Here is a 24,018-nt window from a genome sequence, read left to right as displayed (position 1 = left end):
GAGAGCACCCAGTGGGACCAAGAAGGTGCCAAGTCCACGCACCTAGACCCACTGCATCTGCTGGTGGTGGAGCTGGTACACTTCCTGCTCCTCAAGTATCACACCAAGGAGCCAACCACGAAGGATGAAATCCTGAACATGGATTTCAGAGAGGACGGGCACCACTTCCCTGAGGCCTTCTGCCAAGCCCTGGAGTGCCTGCAGCTGGTTTTCAGCATGGATGTCAGGGAGGTGGACCACACGAAGCACACCTACATGCTAGTGAGCTATGGTCACAGCGTGCCCAAGGCCAGCCTCCTGGTGGTGGTTCTAGGCATGATCCTCCTGGAGGGCCACTGTGCCCATGAGGAAGAGATCTGGGAAACCCTGAAAAACAAGGGCGTATATGCTGGGAGGGAGCACTACATCTATGGGAAGCCCAGGGAGTGCTGACCCAAGTGGGTTCAGGAGGGGTACCTGGAATATCAGTAGGTGCCCCACAGTGACCCTGCTCGCTACGAGTTCCTGTGGGGTCCCCAGGCCTATGTGGAGATCAGCGAGTGGCACATCCTAGAGCATCTGCTCAAAAGCAGTCAAGGGGCTTCCAGGTCCTTCCCACTACCATCTGCAGAGGCTGAGAGGGAGGAGGAAGAGGGGCCCTGAGCCAGAGCAGCAGCCAGGCTGTTTCCAGTCCCACATCCAACAGCGTGTCCTGGGGGCAGGAAGGGAGGCTGATCCTTCCCTCGTGATTGAAGAGGGAGCAGTCAGCCTTCTCAGTAGTGAGGGCATGGGCCAGTTGGGGTACACAATGCGTGGCATCTTTGGATTGCTTCTTTCCACAGTGACATGGAGATTCATCTCTGTTTTCTTTAGGAATTTTTCATATGTTGCTTTTTTTTCAGCTGAAGGCTAAATAAACTTCAATATCTAACTTTGTGAATGACAATGATCACACATGTATTGATACTTATGATACTTACCTAGTTTAAGGATAGGAGTTTTGCTCTTTTGTAAAACAGCCTGGGAACTCTCCTATTTTATTTTGTGACCCTGAAGAAGCTAACATTTCATTGGAATAGGAATTTTCTTGGAAATGGGAAAGAACAATAAAATTGATGGAGTCAAGAAATAGAGAAATTGGGAATTCTCTGACAGTGCAGTGGTTAGGACTCAGCACTTTCACTGCTGGGTCCCAGGTTCAATCCATGGTTGGGGAACTAAGCTCCCCAAAACCACTGGGCATAGGGAATAAATAAAAGGAAATAGAGAATAAAAAATAAAAGTTAATTCTAAAACCTTTTGTCATCTGTTAATCTATAAAACTAAAATATCTATGTTTAGTTGGATTTGCATTAGTTATTAAAGAAATTAGGGTAAAATCTCTCTGAGTCATTAAGTACCTTGCTCACTGGCTTATTCTCACCCAGAGTCTCATGGAGCCTCTGCTCTGTGGAAGGCCGTGTTAGCAGTGGGGACAGTAGGAGAAGCAGAACACCCCCACACCTAGAGCGATGGTCTAGGAGCTGCAGTCACATGAGGAAGGTGGAGAGATGTCCCCTAGTCCCACACAACAAGGCAACACAATGTGAGGTGGTGGGGCTTCAGAAGGAGCACTCAGTGCCTGAGGTAGGTTGGTTTGGGGCTTTGGGAAGCTGGGTTCCTTCTGTGGGAGATGATTGTGATGAGGCTGGGTGGTAGTGTTGCAGTGAAAATGAAAGCAAGAAGAATGAGTTGTTGTTTTTTTTCCCCCTTTCCTGAGAAGAAAGAATGTAAAGAGAACAGTGAGCAGGCCTGAACATTCCTAGTTTTTTTTTGTTTTTTTTTTTAATTTAACTGCTCCTTTCCCAGCCCACTCCCATGCAGTCATTGCTCTTCTTCCCATCTCTACTGATTTGCCTTTCCTGGAAACTGCATAGAAAAGGAGTCACATGACTTATTTCCTTGATCCATGCTATACCAAAAATTTGTCATTCTTTTATTTTTATTCCTAACTAGAATTCCATTGCAAGGATATGTAAAAACAGTTTTAATTTTCGGTTAATTACACTGTATTGATTTTTTTTTTCCTTTCATGCATTGGGCTTTAGTGTTCTATTTGGGAAAATATCATCTAAAGGTAAAGTCATGAACATTTTCTCAGATGAATTAGTTTTTGTGTATGTTCTGAGGAAGTGGTGTAAACTCACATTTTTTGCAGGTGGATTCCCCATTTTTGAAAAGTGGATTTATCCTTTCCACGTGGATTTAGCACCTTGAAAAATAATCCATGAACCATAAATATATGAGCTTATTTATGAACTCTCAATTCTGTCCCATTGAACTCTACATCTACAATTACAACACAACTGTATTGTCATGATGCCTCTATTATAATGCTGGGTTTTGAAATCACGAAGGGCAAGTAAGTCTTCCATTGTCCCCCCACTTCCCACCACATTTTGCATCTATTCTGGATCTTTTGCATCGTCATTTTTGAATCAGCTTCTCCATTTTTACAGAAAAGTCTCTGGGCATTTGGGGAGGGACTGAAGAGAATCCACACATCACACTGGCGGGAACCACCATCTGACAGCATCACACATCCTGACTCATGAACAGAGAGACCCTCTCTCTTATAGATGTTTGTAAACTCCACTCAGCAAAGTTTTGTACTTTTCAGTGTGGAAGTCACACACATTATTTGTTTGTCTATTAGTCTTCTTCTGAAGTATTTCCTTTCTTTGGATGCTATGGTGAATGGAAGTGTTCTCTTAATTTCACTTTGGGATGATTCGTTGCTACTATACAGAAATGTAATTGTTTTTTTTTTTTAAACATTGATCTCATATCCCGCGTACTGGCTGAACTCATTAACTGGTTCTTATATGTTTTGTTTATTTATTTATTTTTGGTGGGTTCGCTAGAATTTTTGCTATGCAAGTTCACATTGTCTCTCAGTAATACCAGTTTTCCTGTTTCCTTCAGAATAGTGTAAAGAGTAAAAGTTAAATTTCACCAGTTGCTCTCACCCTTCCCTGATAAGGAATCGCCATCCTCTTAATGTCATGACAGGGTTCATTGGTTGAAATTCCCAAGCTGCCTCATGTGTGTTCACAACTAGTGCCCGAGTGACATTTGGTTTGTCAGACCCTGGAAAGCCATAGGAGGATGGTGCCCACAGCAGCCCCTGTGGGCAGAAAATTCTGGCATTATTCATGTGCAGGTGTCAACTCCAGAGACACTGTTTCTTGTAATTAAAAAAAAAAAAACAAAAACCTGGAAGATTTTATCACATCCCCTTCAATTCAGCAGGTGGCACTTAAATTTCAAAAGGAATGTGATCTCTATTATTGTAAAAGCAGCAAAACTGATGTGGCACCCAGAGGCTCTGATCTGCAGAGAGGTGTAGAACTTGCTAACAGGACAGTGTTCTTAGGGTCAAGAGAGATGAGCCATCCACAAATCTGTGACTTAATTAGTATAAGTGAAAATGTTCATCGCTCAGTTGTGTCTGACTCTTTGTGACCCCATGAACTGTAGCCCGCCATGCTCCTCTGTCCATGGAATTCTCCAGGCAAGAATACTGGAGTGGGTTGCCACTCCCTTCTCCAGAGGATCTTGCCCACCCAGGGATCAAACCCAGGTCTCCTGCATTGCAGGCAGATTCCTTACTGTCTGATAGACAACAAAGATGAGTGAGCAGGAGGATGCAGGAGAGTGCTCCAAGAGAGTCATGACATCTTCCCCAGTTCGCACACCTGAGTCAATTGTCAGACACAGAATCCATTGACCAAAGGGCAGGAGGGATCCTTATGAGTAAAGACTCTGCAACACCCTGACAGATGTATGCAGCCATCGTTCCCCAAGTCTGTCCCACAAAGAGACCCGCATCGTTTACCTTGGTGACTGATAGCGGGCGAGAGAGGAAAAACGCAAACATTGTAAGGACATCTAGAAATGGGATGCTGTGGACAGTGATACTCAGGCCTTCACTCTGTCAATGTCTCCAAGGAGTGGGAGCATGTGTGCACCAGGAACATACGGAGTTTTGGCCTAGATCTGACCCAGAGAGCTCCTGCCTGCCACCTCCAGATGTGTGATTAGAACAGATGGGCTTGATGATGGGCACAAGGCCCATTGGGCAAGGCCATTAGTATAGAAGCTATCAGAGCGGGGGAAATCAAGTGCACTCCCTGCACCTTGACCGTGAGAGTAAATACAAACCAAGATTCCCTCTGGTTTGGGAGATGAGGAACATGAATGACACCCTTAACACCAAAAGGATGCAGGGAGGTGGTCCCCACCATACCTCCTCAGCAGTCTGGACCCTACTCAAACCTATAGGCTCCCAAGGAGGACTGTGGCCCACCACTCCCTCGACAGCAACTGCTTTGCCAGGTTTGTTATCTTTGCTGGAACACGTGGCCACCTCCTCGGCATACAGCACACAACCATTGGTCCTCATGAGCTAGGTTCTGTCAGACCCACAGAGGGAGGCAACTGCAACAGTAATTCACCACAAAACAGAAGTGGCGTCTCTGAGGAGATTACACCCAAGCAGGGCCATAGATTACAAGAAGGTGAGCTAAACCCCAATATGACCTGCAAATGTGTCACAAGCACCTCTGCTGCAGTTTATTCCTGGAGATTAATGGACCAGGAAGTTCGTTCCAGACCAGCTGCTGGGGGTGTAGAAATGCTGAGTGTAGACGAGGGGTGGGTGGGCTGAATTGCAACTGCAGGTGGAAATGAACTCCTGCTGCAATACCACCTCCACCACACATGGCCATAGAGACGGTGAGCAGAAATCCCCTCCCAGTGGATGCAACTTCAGATGGTGCCTCTAGGGATCCACTATATATGGATAAAGGAAGTGGCCCGAGCCAAGAATAGACATGGGCTTAAAGATGATGGAAAATGGATTGGACAGCCGGTCAGGTACTTAGAATGAGAAATTTTGGTAGATTGCCACATGTAGGTTTGGAGAAGGGGTACATCAACGAACCTATAGGAAGGGATACCAAAAGGGAAGATATTTGCATTGCCTCTTACTACTCACAAAAGCATGCAGCATACAAGAGGCAAGAAATATCGATGAAGACCCAATGCCTGAAGAATTGAGAGCACCCAGCCTCTGTCAGTGGTCCCTGAGGGCTGCACAGTGCTCTCATGCGTGGAGGAGCCATGGGGCCAAGGATGATGCTGCATCTGGGCTCAGAAGCACAGGTGCCACCAGCAGGCCAGATGAGCTATGGCACCTACCAGGTGTTTGCCCTACCATGGACAGAGAGTCATGCTGACCCCTCTGTGGCACCGTCCCTCCAGAAGATCATTGAGTCACTAACGGTGAGTTGATCACAACATCTCACTTCCATCCTTGAAGGAGGAGAGGTTCATCTTTACTGAAATCGATAGGTACACATTCTAGATGTGGGTTTTGCTTTCCTGCTTGCAGCACCTTGTCTGGTGCCACTATTTGAGGGCTCATAGAAAACAGAACTGACTGACACAGGGTATTTCACAAAACCTTCCAAGACCAAGAGATCCTCTAACAGCACACTGGGGGCTCAGAGGGCAAGTGGCCATGGGATCCAAAGTCACTATCTCAGCCCCCACCATCCAGAAGCTGCTGGTCTTCTGGAACAGTGGGATGGCCTCTACAAAGCACACTGGGATATGAGAGCCCGTGGCACCCGGGTGTCACCCTCCAGGGACCGGACATGCTCCACATCTGTCATCCTTTGTTCCCCACGAGGTTAGATGCATGGTCCTTGAACCAGAGGGTAGAGTGACCCCACTGATCACCACTTCCACTAACTTATGACCGCACCTACAACCACTCCCAGAGATCTATGACTCCCCGTACGACCACTCCCAGGGACTCATGACCCCACCTGCCACCACTCCCAGTGACTCACAAGGGAAGTTGTGCTTCCAGTTCTTAAGAGTAAGTTCTGTAGTTCCATACAGGGCTGTCCACATTAGCCACATCTAGCTACTTACATCAGAGAAGGCAATGGCACCCCACTCCAGTACTCTTGCCTGGAAAATCCCATGGACGGAGGAGCCTGGTAGGCTGCAGTCCATGGGGTCGCTAAGAGTTGGACACGACTGAGTGACTTCACTTTCACTTTTCACTTTCATGCATTGGAGAAGGAAATGGCAACCCACTCCAGTGTTCTTACCTGGAGAATCCCAGGGATGGTGGAGTCTTGGTGGGCTGCCGTCTATGGGATTGCACAGAGTCGGACACGACTGAAGTGACTTAGCAGCAGCAGCTATTTACCTTTGACTTCACATTATGTTAAGGTAGAAGGCCAGGCCCTGGGACACACTAAGCCCATTTCAGTTCACACTACCCAGCCTCATGTGGCTACTGGTTACCCTCTTGCCTGTGGTGACACACGACAGGCTATTCCCAAAGCCAGAAGTTTCCTACAGGAGACACAATAACAGTCCTACTGACCCATGAGCCGTGGTTCCCATCTGGGCACTTTGGGCTCCTCCTGCTAGGGACCAGCACACACAGAGAACTGTCCCCATCCCAGCAGGCAGAGATGACCTTGATCCTAAGGAGTGTGTGGGCCACCCTGGCACAGGGAGAACAGCGAGAAAACATCTCTAACAGCCAGGTGATATGTCTTGTATTCCTGCCCTATTTCAGTGGTGAATTGACAAGTCCAATTCAAGGGCATCGGGCCCAGAGCTTTAGAACCCTGAGGAACAAAGTCTATTACCTCACCAGGGAAGCCACTGGAAATGGCCGACGTCCTGGTTGAGAGTACAGGGCATTTAGAACGGAGCTTGGGCAAGAGAGAGTGACCATCAGTTGTGGTGCAGCAGCTGCTGCAACTGTGAGGGCCTAGCATTTGTCCAGTCTTTCTCTCTGAGCTTCTTTAGGAAGAGAGGAGACCAACCAGAATCCTCAAGGAGCTGTCCTCAGATCAGGCAAACTCTCCAGATGAAGGGAGTGTATGTCAGTGTTGGGAGGGGTGGATTATAGTGGATGCTGCGTTGCCACCCAGATCTCCTCTTTGTCACTAGCCCACTCATTTGCCCAGGGCCACCGGTGTTGGTGGATGAGGACTCAGACCAAAAGTCTTCTCAGGAATTACCCTCCACTGAAGGAGCTGCCTCCCTAGGGACAGCTCTTTGTGAGAGATGACTCATGGGATCAATGTGGGGAGGATACAGCACCCTGACGCCCTCACCTTGATTAGGTTGATCTCTGCAGGGTCTTCCCTTTTGATGTCTGCCTTCTGAAAATTGCTATGACCATTGTCCTCTGAAATGGCACCAGAAGTGAACAACGGAATGAAGTGCAAGTTAGACACAGAGACTTAGCCTTTGGAGGTTGAAGTCATGGGCAGGGGGTATCCCTGTGCCCTGTCCGAAGTTCAAGGAGTATGACTTCCAAGTATTTGTGTTGGATTCAATCACAAAGCTATATCTCAAGGCTTCTGTGCCCTTATGGTTATTTTGGCAAGTCAGATCATCTTCTTGTCCCAGTGAATAAACAGAACAGAATTAGTAGGCATTTACCACTACTATTATGATGAAAGTATTTGTGCATCACACAGTAAGGGAGAGGAGTATGGATGAATGGACTCCAAGTTAGACATTTTCAACTGGCCTCCTGTTTGCATTTCATGGGGCACAAAGAAGTGGGCTCCAGGCTGGATACTTAACAAATGCTAGTATTCCCTGTGACAAGGGACAGTTTGGCTATAGTTGAGGCATTTACAATCAGCCTCCTGTTTGCTCTCTGAAATGAATAAAACAATAGAGACAGCGTAAATAGCCAGTGTTTGTCTCTTATAAATACCTAAAGGTAACAGTCATGGCAAGGACAGAGGGGCAAAACCCTGTTTGAGTAAAGGATAAAAGGATCTCCACTCCCCCATCTTTTGGGACAAGGGAGACATCAGACATGTGAAAAAAGGCTCCTTGTATGGCCAAAGTCAAGGGATAATACCAGACCATAGTGAGTCTTGCTCCTCACATAAACCTTCACTTTGAGATCCATCTTGGCTGAGGGGTGTGTGTATGAACACAGGGGAGTGTCCCAGGTTAGGTCACGTGTGGAAAAAGAAACCAGATAATTGGCCTAAAGGAAGACAAAATTCCAGAAGGACTGCCTTATATAAATGACTTTACTGCCTCTTGACTGTGCTCCTGCTCACCAGGTGTGACATCCACAGTCTTTCTCTCCAGGAGTGCATCTCTGCCTTGCTTCTGTCTCAACTAAACTATTTCTTTATGTGATCTCCCACTTGTGCTATGTTTCTAATGATAAATTTTGTATCTGCATTTACAGTTTCTGCCTCTGTGATGAATGCATTTTTCACTGGAGGCAATGATCCATGAAAAATCAGCTTGCAGCCTCTAGCCCTTGCTAGTCTCCTGGCTAGAATTCCTCACTGTCATCCAGGCTACCCAGGTTCAATTCCTGGGCAGGGAATTAAGATGCCGCTTCACACAACCACTCACTGCTGACTCACGAGATCAGTGCCACTGGGAAGAACCCAGGTCCTCACCTTGGCCCTGAACGGATGGCACCTGGACAGAGCTTCCATCAGTCAGGCAAGCAGGAGCCTTTCCTGCTTCTTGGGACCTCAGCCCCATGGATGTGGCACCACCTTCATCCAGAATATCTTTCCCACAGCACCCCAGATATCAGCACAATTGGGATGCTTTTCCCCCAAACAACGTGCTATTGCTATTTGTATGAAAAGTTTTTTTTCTGTCTTTGTATTTGAACTGGTGAATTGATCATGCATTTATTCCCAAACTGTTGGAGGTTTACCTAGGATCCCATGTTCCGTGCAGACAGCTTCCAGGAAGCAGAGGGAGAAGAGATGTGGAGTCTCTCCTCTGCCCTGCAGTGTATTCGGTGCTCAACAGACGACAGCAGGTAGGTATAGCTTGTGATGAAGACAATTCCCGTCATGCGTTGAGGAGTTTTTGAGAAAGCCAAAGGTGCCTTGAATCTCCAACTGTTTCTAGTCATCCCTCTGTGCCAGCACTTCCAAATGCAAGATCTGATTTAGTTTCTAAGGCTCTTGGGAATGTCAGGGAGGGGTCCTCCTGGCTCCCTCCAGTGCTCTTTCTGCCCTTCCCTCTGCAGTGATGCCCGCCCACAGTCTCAGCGGGCTGAGGATGTGCCCCTGCCCCCTGATGCCAGACACAGTCTGCCCCACCAGGAGTCCCGGCTGCCTCCACACGATGGAACTTGGCAAAGTACCTGCACAGGTGCCCTTAGGCTCCCCGAAAGCCATGAGCTTCATGAGGAGCAGGTATCAGACAAGCGGCAATGAGAGGACAAGGACAGCAGGAGTTTTCTTTATAAAATCTAGCTAGGATATGCACAAAGCAGCACTTTTCACCTCCAAGGAGAATTCTGATGTGTGTGAATTCAAGTTCAGTACAGATTTTGCCACTGTGGTTTCCATAACCCCTCCTCATCTACTGCTTTAGGGCCTGACCACCTGGATAAACTGATCCTTTAGATTAAGCGCACAACCACCAGTTTCAAAGAAGACACTACATTAAAATCCTACCAAAAGTTTGGGGGTGCTTAACAAGATGTCTTCAATTATATTCTCCAAGACTGAGTAGATTGTGCAGCAAACCAAAGTCCACTCACCCCTCCCCATTTTGAAAATTTTTGGTGTACCTTGATCAAGCAGCATAAACAGGTGTCTAACTGTTCCTGACCATAGTGTAACTTCCCTTCCAGCCCCAGGAAATTTATCTAGGACAGAAGAGGATCTTCTAATGTGTATGTCCCATTTCAGATATTCTTCTCACTCATAAGACACTGTGCATAACTCTGGATGCTGCCACCACCCACCCTCATCACAATCACCTCCCACAGAATGAACCCCGCTTCCCAAAGCCCCAAACCACCCTGGCTCAGGCACTGACACTCAAGTGCTCCTCCTGGACCCTGCCCCTGGTTGCCCTGTTCTGTGGAACTAGGGGATGTCTCTCCACCTTCCTCATGTGACTGCAGCTCTTAGATCATCACTCGAGGTGTTGGGGAGTCCTGCTTCTCCTAGTGTTCCCACTGCTAACACAGGGCCTTCCACAGAGCACAGGCTCCATGAAGGTCTGTGGAATAAATGAGCCAGAGTCGGGCACTTATTAAGTCAGATCAGGCTTTTTGTACTTTCTTAAATAATAACTTGAAAAAAATCCAATTGAACAGAGATAGTTTAGCTGTATAAAATGACAGACAAGAAGTATAGAGGAACTCACCTCAAATACATTTTATTTCTTAATTCTTACTAAGTAATATCATATTTCCAAAGTAGTTATATTCCAAGTTCATGTAATCTTGTTCAGGGTCACAAAATAAAGTGAAGGTGTTTGCAATCACTTTTACAAAACAGCAAAACTCTTGTTCTTGAACTGGGTAAGCACAAACACACTGTGATCAACGCTACTGACATAGTTAAGACACTGAAGCTCATTAAGCCTCCTATTAAAAGCAATAACATTTGAAAATTTTCTAAAGGAAACAGAAGTGAGTCTCCATGACATTGTAGAGAACAGGAAGTCAAAGATGCTACACACTAGTGCCCCGAAATGGCCCAGGCCGTCACAACTGAGAAGGCTGAATGTTCCCTCTTCAAACACAGAGGGAAGGATCAGCCTCCCTTCCTATCCCCAGGACAAGCTGCTGGATGTGGGCCTGAAAGGAGCCTGGCTGCTGCTCTGGCTCAGGGCCCCTCTTCCTCCTCCCTCACATGACTGCAAACTAGGGTGGGAAGAACCTGGGACCCCTTCTATTGACCCTGCGCAGATAGTCCTTGACTTGCTGCTTGCTGGTCTCTGCATAGGCCTGGGGACCCCACAGGAACTCGTAACGAGCAGGGTGGCTGTAAGGCACCTGACGGTACTGCAGGTACCCCGCCTGCACCCACACTTGGGTCAGCAGCTCCTTGGGCTCCCCATAGATGCAGTGCTCTATCCCAGCAAATATCCCCATCCTGCTGAGTACTCCCCAGATCTTCTCCTCACGGATCCGGCCCCCTGCTAGGACAATCATGCTCAGGGCCGTCAGTAGGAGGCCAGCCTTGGGCATGCTCTGCCCATCCCTCTGCATCTCATTGAGGGTGAGGCCCAGGGTGGGGACCGTGACATAGATGTGCTCTCTGTGGTCCACCTCTTTCACATCCAGGCCAAAGACCAGCTGCAGGCACTGTGTGGCTTTACGAAAGACCACTGGGAAGTTGGCCTGGTTATCCCTGAGGACCGAATTCAGCATTTCAGCTTGGAAAATTGGCTCCTTGGTGCGATACTTCAGGAGCAGGAACTCCAGTAATTCAGTCGTCATCACATACAGAGCCCGCTTGAACAAGATCTCCGCAACCACGGCTGCAGAGGAAGATGAGACTGGAGGGAAGGAGGCCAGAGGGGTTGAGGCATCCTCTGCCTCAACCCCCAGGAGCTGCACCTCCACTGGGCCCTGGGCCTGGATTTGGCCCTGAAGGTCTTCCTCAGAAGTGCAGAGCTCATTCGTTGGGACCATGATGACTGGGGTCTTGTGCCCACTAGGGGTGTGGCAGGGAGAAAATGGAGACCCCTGACCTGGGAAAGAGAGAGAGTGTAAATGGTCTCAGTTTTGAAATGTGCCACGGGTGGCTGTGACTGAGGCCACTTACTGGTCTTCCTTGAGGGCTGCTCTTGCGTGTTACAGGGGAGCTCCTCGTCGGTGGTCAGTCCCCTGTCAAGGCAGGAAGAGAAATTCTGGCTCAGGGTGCAGCCAGTACAGCCCGAGGTTCTGGGGCTGACAAGGTGGGGAGATTAGGGCCTTTTGAGGTCCCCTCTGTTCTGGGATGGGGAGCCCCTGTGCACACTCAGGACACCCACCTCACCTTGACTCCTGGCACTCCTGTGATGTCAGGACACACACTCAGACCTCCAACTTCGCCTCCTGGTTCCTGGAGCCCCTGTGAGACAAATGGAGGGAGCACCTGAGGGTAGACTGTGGCACAGACCTAGGCTTTCTGTGCTGGTAGGAAGGGTTGACTCTGTGAGGTCCCCCCAGATCTGGGGTGGGTAGTCCAAACGGGGCTAATGTCTAGTGCTCACTTTTCCACTGGAATGGCCTGGACCTTCCACCTTTGGGTGCCTGCAGGGAAACTCAGAACAAGAGCCACGTCTGGACAGAAAGTGCTGAGGGGCCCCATATGTGGCAGCACCTGCCTAGGGCCTCCTGCGTGTTCTAGGCCAGGGAGATGCTCCGTCCTCACCTCTCCTCACATCCTACCTGGCCTCCCAGCACTGAACAGAGGGGCGGGCGTCTGCTCGGTACCCCCTCGGGGTTCAGGGAATCCAGCCTCTGCAGACCTGAAGCCTCCACCCTCTACCAGAACACCTCACCTTAATGCCCCAAATTAATAATAAACTGCTCACCTCGCTCTGGGCCCTCCAAGCAGCAACCCCCTCCCCCACAAGAGCAAGGATCCCTCCCTGCCTTGGGGTCTAACAGCCTCAGTCCTTCCTCGCATGGAGCCTAGGCTCTAGTCAGGACCCACGATTGTCCCGTCCGCCATGTTGAAACCCCGCCACTTTCACCAGGTCCCCAGGCTCTCTGAGACCTGGATGTCAGGAAATTCTGCACATGATCATCCCGCCCAGGGACTACCAGGGTGCCCTCTGTTCTGGGGTCGGGCTCCCCTCCTCCCTCAGTGTCCTCACCTTGACTCCCGGTAGGACCTGGGCTCTGTCCTCTCCCTACCTGAGGCCCGGCTCCTCACACCAAGTCTCCAGTCTCTCTGATAACCGCATGTCAGAAAGTCAGACAGACTTAGTGTGCGCTTCTCACCCCAAGGGCTCCCAGGGCGGGGATCTGTGGGGTTCCGTCAGTCCTCACGCAGGGACCCCTCATTCCTCCTTCGTGCACCTCACTTTGCCTCCAGTCAGGATCTTGGATTCTCCCCTCTCCCCAACTGAAGACCCGGCCCCTTATACCAGGGCCCCAGTCTCTCCAAGACCCGGATGTCAGGAAGTTAGACCATGCCTGTTTCACTCATTCTACCCCAGGGTCACCCTGGACTGATGACAGAGACGGGCTTCTCTGCGGTCTCCTCTGATTGCGGTCCACGGTACCCTAGTCCTCCCTCAGTGTCCTCAACTTGACTCACCACGGGACCTGGGAATTGGTGCACCTGAGTCCACCTGCCATATGCGAAGTCCCCAGGCTGAGACCCGGATGTCAGGAAGTCTGCCGCCTGTTTCAGGACTCCAGGCTGAGACTCGGATATCAGGAAGTCTGCCCCCTGTTTCAGGACCCCAGGCTGAGACCCAGATATCAGGAAGTGAGATCATGTATGTTGGGCTCATCCTACCCCAGGGCCAGAGTCCCCGCAGTCCTCCCTCAGGGTCCTCACCCAGACTCTTTCAGAACCTAAGATCCTCCCCTTCACCCTCTGAGGCCCCTCACCCTCCGAGGCCCCTCTTCTTAGATCAAGTCTCCAGTGTCTCTGCGACCCGGTGCTCATGCCGCCACCAGGGTCTCCCAGGGCTGACAGCAGGTGCCAGGACCTGTGGGGTTCGCTGTGTCCTCCCTCGAGGTCCTCATCTTGAGCCCTGGCAGGTCCGGGGATGTCCCTATGTTGACCCAAAGCAGGACCCTCACATCAACAGCTTCACTGCCCTGAGACCCCGGGAGGCGACTGTGGATATGACATCAGGGCTCCAAGCCCAGGGCTTCCCAGAGCTGAAATGATCCCGCAGGGGTTCCTCAACCCTCTTTCTCTTTGTCACCTTGACTCCCAGCTCACCTAGGCACCGCCCTCAGCTGCCATCTTTGCTCGCCTTAGAGCCAGCATCTCCCCAAGCCAGGACCCCTGAGAGGAAAGCAGGAGTGAGGGCTCCTTCCCACAAGCCTGTCGGGGTCTCCCAGGGATAAAAGCAGTGACAACCTGTATGTCCTGGGGTCCCAGCGCCCCCGTCAGGATTCCACCTTGACTCCCAGCACAGCTAGGCTCCTTCAGTCTGCTAACCTGAACGCAAGCTCTGTGACCCAGGCCGTCACTTCTCCCCCTCAGCAGGGTCAGTGACGTCGTATCTGGACGCCACATCCCATGGTCCCCCACGGCTGTCCGGAGGGCCACACATGCATCCCTTGGGGACCCTCTGTCCTCACCTCGAGTCTCTTCAGGATGTGGGCCCCTCCCTCTGTCCATATGAAATTGTGCCCTCAGACCAAGACTCTGACTCCCCGAGTCACTGAGGAGGTGGTGGGGGAGGGGCTCAGCCTGACAGCCCGGACCGGGGTCCCCAGGAGTCCCAGTAGGAGTGGAGTTGTATTCTATGAGAACCTCTGTTCCAGGGTGACTGGATCCCCTCATCCTCATTCAGGAGGGAACTTCCTTAACACTTGAGAGAAGGCTGCAGTCCTAGGACAGATGCTGGATGGGGGCCTGCTGTCCCATGACCATGGGGGAGCATGAGGAACTACACATCTTCCCATGTGGGCCCCTCGGCAGTCACCATACTTGGAAAACATTTTGTATAAAATATTTGGTTTTAGGTGAAGAGGATGAGTAGTGGCAGGTGATTTAGGGGAACCCTTGGTTTGATGATTAGATAATATTACCTGTTGGTTGTTGTTCATTCACTCAATCGTGTCCAACTCTTTGCAACTTCATGGACTGCAGCGTGCCAGGCTTCCCTGTCCTTCACTATTTACCAGAGATTGATCAAACTCATGTCCATTGAGTTTGTGGTGCCATCCAACCATCTTGTGCTCTGTCGTCCCCTTCTCCCCCTGCATTCAATTGCTCCCAGCATCAGAGTCTTTTCCAATGAGTTGGCTCTTCACATCAGGTGGCCAAAGTATTGGAGCTTCAACTTCAGCATCAGTCCTTCCAACGAAAATTCGGGGTTGATTTCCTTTAGGATGGACTGGTTGTATCTCCTTGCAGTCCAAGGGACTCTCAAGAGTCTTCTCCAACACCACAGTTCAAAAGCATCAATTCACCAGGGAAGCCCGAAGCTCAGCAAATGTCAAGGCTGCAGTGATGCCCAGTCCTTCTTCTGCACCCTCATGTTCCACTGGGTTTTACTTCAATAGTATCAGGTTCTGGTTATAATTCAATTCACTTTCACTCCCTCCAGGAGTCCCCAGCTAGAAATCAAGCTGTGTGTGTGCGTTAAGTTGCTACAGTCCTGTCTGACACTTTGTGACCCCATGGACTGTAGCCCACCAGTTTCCTCTGTCCAAGGGATTCTTCAGGCAGGAATACTGGAGTGAGTTGCCATTTCCTATTACAGGGGATCTTCCTGACCCAGGGATCAAACCTGTGTCTCTCATGTCTCCTGCATTGGCAGGTGGGTTCTTCACCACTAATGCCACCTGGGGAGCTGCAGAAAGCAGGATAGTCCTGCTGTATCATCCACCTCCTGGCACCCCAGATCCAGATCCGTGCACCAGCCACTCCCCAGGCAGTGAGAGACCCGTCTAGCATATCCTGAGACAGGATATGCTAAAACGGGGCCCTCGGTGCCCAGCACATGTGGTAGCAATTGCAGTCCACATCAGGCTCCTCAGATTCAGTTCACATGCCCAGAGACAAGGGTGCTGCCTGCTGCTCTAGGCAGGGTGAGAGCCCTCACTGGCAGCACGCTGAGCACAACCTGGGCTGCTCTGCCTTCTCACTCAAGTACTTCTGATTGTGCTGCTCATCCCAGTGATTCCTCGAAATCCAACAAATTGTGCCAGCCTTGTGCATACAGCAGTGAATGGAAGGGGCAGAGGGTGACTTGAAGGAGTGCCCATCTGAGGATCCCAGATCGGGTTGAAACAAGCCTTGAATTCTCCCTGAATCCTCATCCTTCTGCTGTGGCAGGATATTTGGGGATGTTGACCAACAGACCCATGTGTTATGCCCTCACCCCAGGAGTTAGGGTCATTGGTGGGAGGATGATAGAAATCCCAGGTCAGAGGAACTTGTGGTCCCTCACTGGACTGTACCCTGAGCAGTGCTCAGTCTTAGAACTCCCCTCCCATGAGCACGGCTCTGCTGTGGAATTGCCAGAGACAGCCCCCTGTGCTTCCTGTGGCACTAACGTAGAATAGGAAAACAGCTGAATTTACCTGTGCCCTCAAGAAGTTGTGCTTGTGGCAGAGAAAGAAAAAGCCACCCTCCAAAGGATGTTGCTGTGGACGGTGTAGCTAGGAACCAGGCTGGGATGATGACACCTCATTGAAGCCAGCATGAAGATGTGCTGTCTTTGAGGGCCACATGGGATGTACTGCTACATTACAATACAGTGGATGCTGGCATGTACAGTGGCCAAGGACAGGGGCCAGATTCTCTTTTTCTCCAGATACCATGAAACTAAGCCTCACAGTATTTAGGTGACAGCCTGCTAGGAGGAGAAAATCACAAGTTGCTGGGTAGCAATAACTAGTTGTTAGTAAGAAGTAACTGGAGAAATGTGGAATTAAAATGTCTATTCTCTGGTGGAGTCAAGGTTCCAGATAGCACTTGTTTGTTGTAGGTCGAATTCTGTATGGCCTCCAAGTTTTCTACCTCCAGTATATATGTCCATGTATAATCCCTTCTCCTTGACATTGCATGGGCAGAATGAACTACTTGTTTGTCAACAATAGTGTGTGGGGAAGGTGAAGGAATTTTTGCAGATATAATTAAGGTCCCTAATCAGATGACTTTCACTTAATCAAATGGGAGATTACCCTGGGTGATTCTGACCTCATCAGGTGAACCTTACAAAAAAGGGCCAGGCTTTCTCTGCAGGTAGAGAGATCCCCCTGCTGGCCTTTGATGAAGTAGACTACCATGTGAGAGAACCTGTAAGAGGGCCATGTGGCAAGGAACTGTAAGGGGTCTCTAGGAGCTGAGAGTGATCCTTGGCTGATGGCCAGCAAGAAAACAGGGACCTCGGTCCTATACCCCAAGAAACTGAACTCTGTCAACAATGTGACTAAGTTGGAAGAGAACCCAGGGCCTCAGATGAGAACATAGCCCTGGCTAGCACATCAGCTGCAGCTTTGTGGAACCCTGAGCAGAAGACCCAGTTAAGCTGCACCCAGACATCTGACCCAAAGAAACTATGAGGTACAGCCACCGAGATTGTGGTTACACAGCACTTATTGGTCCTTCTTCATTCATCGAATACTCAGGCACCTGGCTCACTGGTGACCTTGGCATCGTGAGTCCTGCCATCATCCTGGCTGACTTTTGTGTCTACCTGGGCAGCCCATGCTACTCATAGCTCCTTGACTTCTTCCTTGCCTCTGACGATCTCTCTTCTCTGCACCTCAGCTCCCCACCTGCACGGCCACATTCTAGACTTTTCATTCTCAGGATCTGCTCCACCTCAAACATCTTAAACTTTGGGATCCCATTCTGACTAAAATCAGTTATCTCATGCCCTCACTCTTAACCACTGTCACCTAAAGTGCTCTCTCATGAGCCCCCTGCATTTGCTCTCACTTTTGTCCTGTTGCTGCTACTTCCCAACAAAATGATAACAAAACCAATAGAATTATGCCAATTGGTGCATGCAATTTTCTATTTTAGCTTACCTTCAGCATAGCTCATCAATCTCATTGCATTTTGAAATGTTTTTAAGTTGTATTCCTTTTCTATGGTTGCTGTGACTAAGCACCACAAACTAGTTGGCTTAGAACAACAAAAATGTATTCTCTTACTATTCTGGAAACAGGAAGTCTGAAATCAAGGTATTTGCAGAGCTTTGCACCTTCTAAAACCAGTAAGAGAAGGATCTTTTCTTACCCCATCCAGCTGCTGGTGGTTTACTGGCAATTTTTGCTATTCATTGGCTTGTTGATGCATCATTCCAATCCTCCATCTTCATGTGGACATTTTCATTCTATATGTGCCTGCTTTCAGTGTGCAAATTTCCCCCTTTTTACAAGGACGTGAATCACATTAGATTACATCCCACCTTACTGACCTGATTTTACCTTGATTACCTCTGTAAAGACCCTATTTCCAGATAAGGTCACATGTTGAAGTATTAGAGATGAGGACTTCAACAAATCTTTATTGGGGCAGCTGGTTGTGGGCAGACACAATTCAACTCGGAATGAAAGTCAGAGAACAAAAGGCACATAATACAAATCAAAGGTCCCATGTCCTTCCCATCAGCCTCCCTTTCTCATTTTCAATGTTTCTAGTTTCAGTTTGTCTTATAGTTTGCCTCAACCTTTGTAAATACTGTGCTTATATCTATATTAACTTTTTAATGTAGTTCTCAACTTTAGACATTCTCCACTGACTTCCTGCTGTGCTAGATGACATTATAGTTCACTCATCCTTTTGTCATTTTAAATCTATATTTTAAATTTTTGATTGTGGTAATTGATCAAGCATACACAAAAGTAAAGAAAAGAGTATATAAAACTCACATGCTCATCACTGAAGTTCATCAGTTATTAACTCATGACTCATTTCTTTTCATCTCTCTCCCCCCCATTTTCCCTTTTCCTCTTTTTTTTCTCTTTTTGGAAAAATATTTATTTTAGTGCATCAAGTGTCTGTTGTGGCACATGGGATCTTTGTTGTGGGTGTGGGATCTCTAGTTGTGGCACGCAGGCTTAGCTGCTGTATAGCTTGTGGGATCTCGCTTCCCTGACCAGGGATCAAACCCATGTCCCCTGCATTGGAAGGCAAATCCCTAATCACTGGATCACAAGCGAAGTCCCACATTTCTGAGTTTTACAGATACTGTAACTGCCCCCAGAGGGAAAAGGCGAACTGCCTGATGACCTGACTGCAACCATGCCATAAAATGCTTCATTTTGAGCCAGTACTGAAAAGTTGTCGCTCTGAGCCATGAACGACACCAGGATTCTTGGCCTGTGGAGAGGAATTTGACCCGGGATCAGTGCCAAGGCTTGATCGCTCAGAGCTTTTGTGTAGTAAAGTTTTATTAAAGTATGAAAGAGATGGAGAAAGCTTCTGACATAGACATCAGAAGGGGGCAGAAAGAGTGCACCCTTGTTAGTTTATAGCAAGAAGTTATATACCTATTGAAAAGTGAAAAGTGAAAGTGAAGTTGCTCCGTCGTGTCCAGCTCTTTGCAACCCCATGGATTGTAGCCCACAGAATCTTCCAGGCAAGAGTACTGGAGTGGGTTGGCATTTCCGTCTCCAGGGGATCTTCCTGACCCAGGGCTCAAACCTGGGTCTCCTGCATTGCAGGCAGAGGCTTTGCCTCTGAGCCACCAGGGAAGCCCTGTCAGCAAGCTGCTCATTAGAGAAAGGAATGCCTCAAAACTGAGAGAGTGGCACCAGGCCCCTCACCCACAACATGCATTTTGAGATAGCATTGGCACAAGGTGAGTCATCCTGGGCCATAAAACAATTGACATGAATCTTGAAGAAAGGCAGGTTTCCAAGCAAATACATAGTTTCATTACCATAGCTTAAGAGAACATTTCCATGAGTAAAACATACTGGTTTGTTGAGCCATTATCCCCTCTGAGTCTTGGATGGAACCTACTTGAAGAAAGACAGAGTTTAAAGTAAATAATGAAATAAGTTCAATAACACTGCTTAAGAGAAATATTTCAATAGGAAAAACACATTGGTTAGCTAAAGGTGAGAAAAATGAAGTTCAGGTGATAACAGGTATCATCATGGAAATGCAGAATTGGAGGATTCAAGTCAATGTATGGCAAAACCAATACAATATTGTAAAGTAAAATTAATTAATTAATTAATTAAAAAATAAAAGAAACCTCCTTTTACTTTTGTATAGAGAAGGAAAAAAGAGTCTGACACTTGTAGTTTGTTTCCTCCTGCCGCTTAAGAGAGGGGAAGAAAAATTCTGACACTTGCTGCCTATTTCCTCTGCTTGGGGACCCCCTAGCCCTCCTGCCTGTTACCCTTTCAGTCCTAAGTCTATGCCTAGCATACTTCCAAGAACTGGCCTTAAGAGAATGGATTAACACTATCAAACATAATAAACTATATCTTTATCTGTGTGTGTGTGTGTGTTAGTCGCTCAGTCATGTCCGACTCTTTGCAACCCCACCAACTGTAGCCCACGAGGCTTCTTGTCCATGGAATTCTCCAGGCAAGAATACTGGAGTGGATTGCCATTCCCTTCTCCAGAGGATGTTCCCAACCCAGGGATCGAACCCTGGTCTCCTGCATTGCAGGCAGATTCTTTACCAATTGAGCTATAAGGAAGGCCTTGGAGGCATCAAAGTAATTGTAGCTTGTTCTGCCTGTGTATGTAAATGGAAAAGTATCAGCTCAGTTCAGCTCAGTCATGTTTGACTCTTTGTGATCCCATGGACTGCAGCACACCAGCACACTTCCCTGTTCATCACCAACTCCTGGATCTTGCTCAAACTCACAACCATCATGTCGGTAATGTCGTCCAACCATCTCACCCTATGTTGTCCACTTCTCCTCCTGCTTTCAATCTTTCCCAGCATCAGGGTCTTTTCCAAGGAGTCAGTTCTTTATATCAGGTGGCCAAAATATTGGAGTTTCAGCTTCAACATTAGTACTTCCAATGAATATTCAGAACTGATTTCTTTTAGGATGGATGAGTTTGATCTCCTTGCAGTCCAAGGGATTCTCAAGAGTCTTTTCCAACACCACAGTTCAAAAGCATCAGTTCTTTGGTGCTCAGCTTTCTTTATGGTCCAGCTTTCACATCCATGCATGACTATGGGAAAAACCATAGCTTTGACTAGACGGACCTTTGTTGGCAAAGTAATGTCTCTGCTTTTCAATATGCTGTCTAGGTTGGTCATAGCTTTTCTTTCAAGGGGCTAGCATCTTTTCATTTTGTGGCTGCAGTCACCATCTGCAGTGATTTTGGACCCCCCAAAAATAAAGTATCTCACTGTATCCATTGTTTCCCCATCTATTTGCCATGAAATGATGGGACCATATGCCATGATCTTACTTTTTGGAATGTTGCGTTTTAAGCCAACTTTTCCACTGTGCTCTTTCACTTGATGTTAAAAGGCACTTGCTCCTTGGATGAAAAACTATGACAAACCTAGATAGTGAATTAAAAAGCAGAGACATTACTTTGCCGACAAAGATCCATATAGTCAAGCTATGGTTTTTCCAGTAGTCATGTAGGGATGTGAGATCTGTATAATAAAAATGCCTGAGCATGGAAGAATTGATGCCTTCGAATGGTGGTGTTGGAGAAGACTCTCGAGAATCCCTTGGACGCAAGGAGATCAAACCAGTCAATCCTAAAGGATATCAACCCTGAATACTCACTGGAAGAACTGATGCAGAAGCTGAAGTTCCAGTACTTTGGCCATCTGTTGCAAAGAACTGACTCATTGGAAAAGACTCCAATGCAGGGAAAAATTGACACTTGTAGTTTGTTTCCTCCTGCCACTTACGAACAACCAAGACAGCATAATAAAAAGCAGAGACATTACTTTGCCCCAAAAGGTCCATCTAGTCAAAGCTATGGTTTTTCCAGTAGTCATGCATGGGTGTGAGAGCTGGACCTTAAAGAAAGCTTACATATGTGAGTGTGTGCATGGGAAGTGCATCCTGTTTTATCCCTACTCTTTTGTCCCCTGATTGACACTAAGTCTGTTTGCTAACTCTGTGTCTATTTCTCCTTTTTAAGTGAGTCTGTCTGTTTCTGGTGGTCGATTTCACCTCTGCATGATACTGTGCCATCTGCAGTCTTTGTCTTGCTCTGTCTGATTTCCTTCACTTAGTAGGACACATCCCTGTAGCTGCAGATGGTTTTATTTCATTCTGACCTATGGCTGAGCTACACCCACTTGTAACAGAGCATCGCATCTCCTGGATACAATCACCTGTTGGAGACATTACAGTTGACTCACAGCTTGCCTCTTTTAAAAAGGGACCATTGGGGTTCACATGCCTTTTGCACCAGAGGTGTCTTCATGCATACACATAGTGGGGAGGGGTGCCGCATCAAAGGCTGCCTCAAGTCATTCAGGCATTAGGTCTCCCCATGCTGTTCCCCACTGTGGCTGATTCCAGTTTCCCACCTAAGAGTGTGCTAGGAGCAGTCCCTCTGTTTTATTCCTCCCCAACATGAAATATGTGCAGTGTTTGATGTAGGCCGCCTTGGCTGGCAGCAGGAACATTCTTTTGCATTCGTGGAGAGACAAGTGTTGGCCTCTGGCTGCCCTGATTCCCTGTGATTTTATATTTTCCCTTTTATACCTAGAGTGAGTAAAATTTCCCAGCTGAAAAGCGCTTCGTGAAAGCCTGTCCCTCCTGGAGTTTGTGGTTGGTATCCAGCACAAGTGCCATGCTTGAGGACAGGTGTCATTTACAACCCCTTAAGCCTTCTGAGTATTCAGTTCCCAGAAGCTCCAGGTTGCATGGTGTTGTTGTGAGAAACGGGCACAAGGTGGCAGCACTTCCGCTTTTCCACCCTCTATTTGGGGAAGGAGAGCCTTCCTGAAAGTTGGCTTGCTGGGTTGTAAATGTGAGCGAAAAGTGGCAGAGCACACTGCCAGTGGGTTGTGTCTTCTTTGTAGTATCCTCATTACCGTTCAGCCCCTCCAATTCATCCCCACTCCGAGACCAATCTTCACCCCTCTATTTGCTCCTCCGAAGGTGCTGCCATCCAGAGGTAAGGCGACTCTAAGGTCCGAGGCCAGAGGTGGGAACCCCCACAATGGGAGAAGTGCAGACCAGTCAGCTTTGCAAAGCTCTTCCATCCCAATATGTCCTCCATTCTCTGGGTGCCCTAGGATTATTCGAATCCTGCGGGGACAAACTAGGTCTGGAGATCGTGCTTTGCTCCAGAAGGGGGTACAGACAGGTCTAAGGTGAGAGGATCATGGGTGCACATCGTCCTCAGCCCCAGGAGTGTCCAACCGAGGGAGGCGAGGCTGCTCAGGCTCCAGCAATGTGACCCAAGTCTGATTGCCCAGTCCTGAGGGGACTAGAGTAGTCATTTTGTACAGTGGTTAAATAATGTCTGTTCACGTTGGAGTATAGTTGATGGACAATGATGTGTTTGTTGCATTTGTACAACACCTTGATTCAGGTATAGGTGGAGGTATATCCGGTCTTTCCTAGATCCTTGCACAGATGGGGTATTACACAGTGTCATGGACCACAGTTCTCTGTGATATACAGTGAGTTTTCTTTGGTGACCTAGTTTACATATGTGAGTGTGTATAGGGTAAGTGCATCCTCCTGTTTTATGGCCCCTCTTTTGTCCCCTTGGTAACACTAGGTCTGTTTGCTAACTCTGTGTCTGTTCCTCCTTTTTAAATAAGTCCATCTGTTTCAGGTGGTCGAGTTCAACTATGAATGGTTCTGTGGTGAGGTCTTTGTCTCCCACTGTGTGCATTCCTTCATTTAGTTGGACCCATCCCAGTAGCTCAAAGATTCATTCTGATCTATGGCTGAGAAACATGCGCTTGTAACTGGGCATCGCATCTCCTGGATGCAGTCATGTCCAGGACATAATGGGTGCCTCCATGTTTTGCCTCTTCACATCTTTTTCAATGGAGGTGTCTCCAGGTGTACACCCCGTGGGGAGAGTGTGGCATCATATGCTAAGTCTGGTCCTTTTGGCGTTATGTCCTCTTGTGCTGTCCCCACTGTGGCTGATTCCAGTTACACCCATGCCAGTGGGCTAGAATGTTCCCCTTGCTGTCTGCCTTCCCAAGAATACCTGTGTGCAGACTCAGTGATGATGGCCAACTTGCCTGGGAACAGGTGGTTCCTCCTGTGACCTTTCGTTTGCATTTGTCAGGAAAGGGATGCTGGGTGGGATGATTTCCTGTGATTCTACACTTTTCCTCTTATAATGTGGGTGAGTAAACTTTCCTGGCTGAAATAGGCTTCCTGACAACCTGTCCCTTTTTTCGTTTTCCTTGAGTATACTTCTCAAGGCCCATTTTTGACAGCAGGTGTCATTTACAGCCGCTAAGGCCTCGGGAGTATTCAGTTTCCAGAAGCCTGGATTTGAATTGTGGTGTTGGGATAAAGGCCCACAAGGAGACAACACTTCTTGATTTTCTTTTTCTTTTTTCTTCAGGTGCATTTTATTTTTTAATTTTTATTAG

At 48.2% G+C, this 24,018-nt stretch overlaps 1 protein-coding gene across 1 annotated transcript; it reads right to left on the bottom strand.

Annotated features, from left to right (window-relative positions):
- Positions 1 to 10,419: 10,419 nt before the first annotated feature.
- On the bottom strand, positions 10,420 to 12,521 carry LOC122435702 (melanoma-associated antigen 9-like). The gene is made up of 4 exons (XM_043459831.1): positions 12,504 to 12,521; positions 11,836 to 11,915; positions 11,628 to 11,689; positions 10,420 to 11,553 (listed from the first exon to the last, which is right to left on the bottom strand). The coding sequence occupies exons 1-4, from the start codon at positions 12,519 to 12,521 to the stop codon at positions 10,721 to 10,723; spliced, it is 993 nt and encodes a 330-aa protein (XP_043315766.1). The 3' UTR covers positions 10,420 to 10,720.
- Between the last annotated feature and the right edge of the window lie 11,497 nt (positions 12,522 to 24,018).

The sequence above is a fragment of the Cervus canadensis genome, chromosome X (genome assembly GCF_019320065.1).
Source record: "Cervus canadensis isolate Bull #8, Minnesota chromosome X, ASM1932006v1, whole genome shotgun sequence".
NCBI classification, from domain to species: Eukaryota; Metazoa; Chordata; class Mammalia; order Artiodactyla; family Cervidae; genus Cervus; species Cervus canadensis.
Note: the sequence above shows the minus strand (reverse complement) of the source record. Positions and strands in the feature narration are given on the sequence as shown.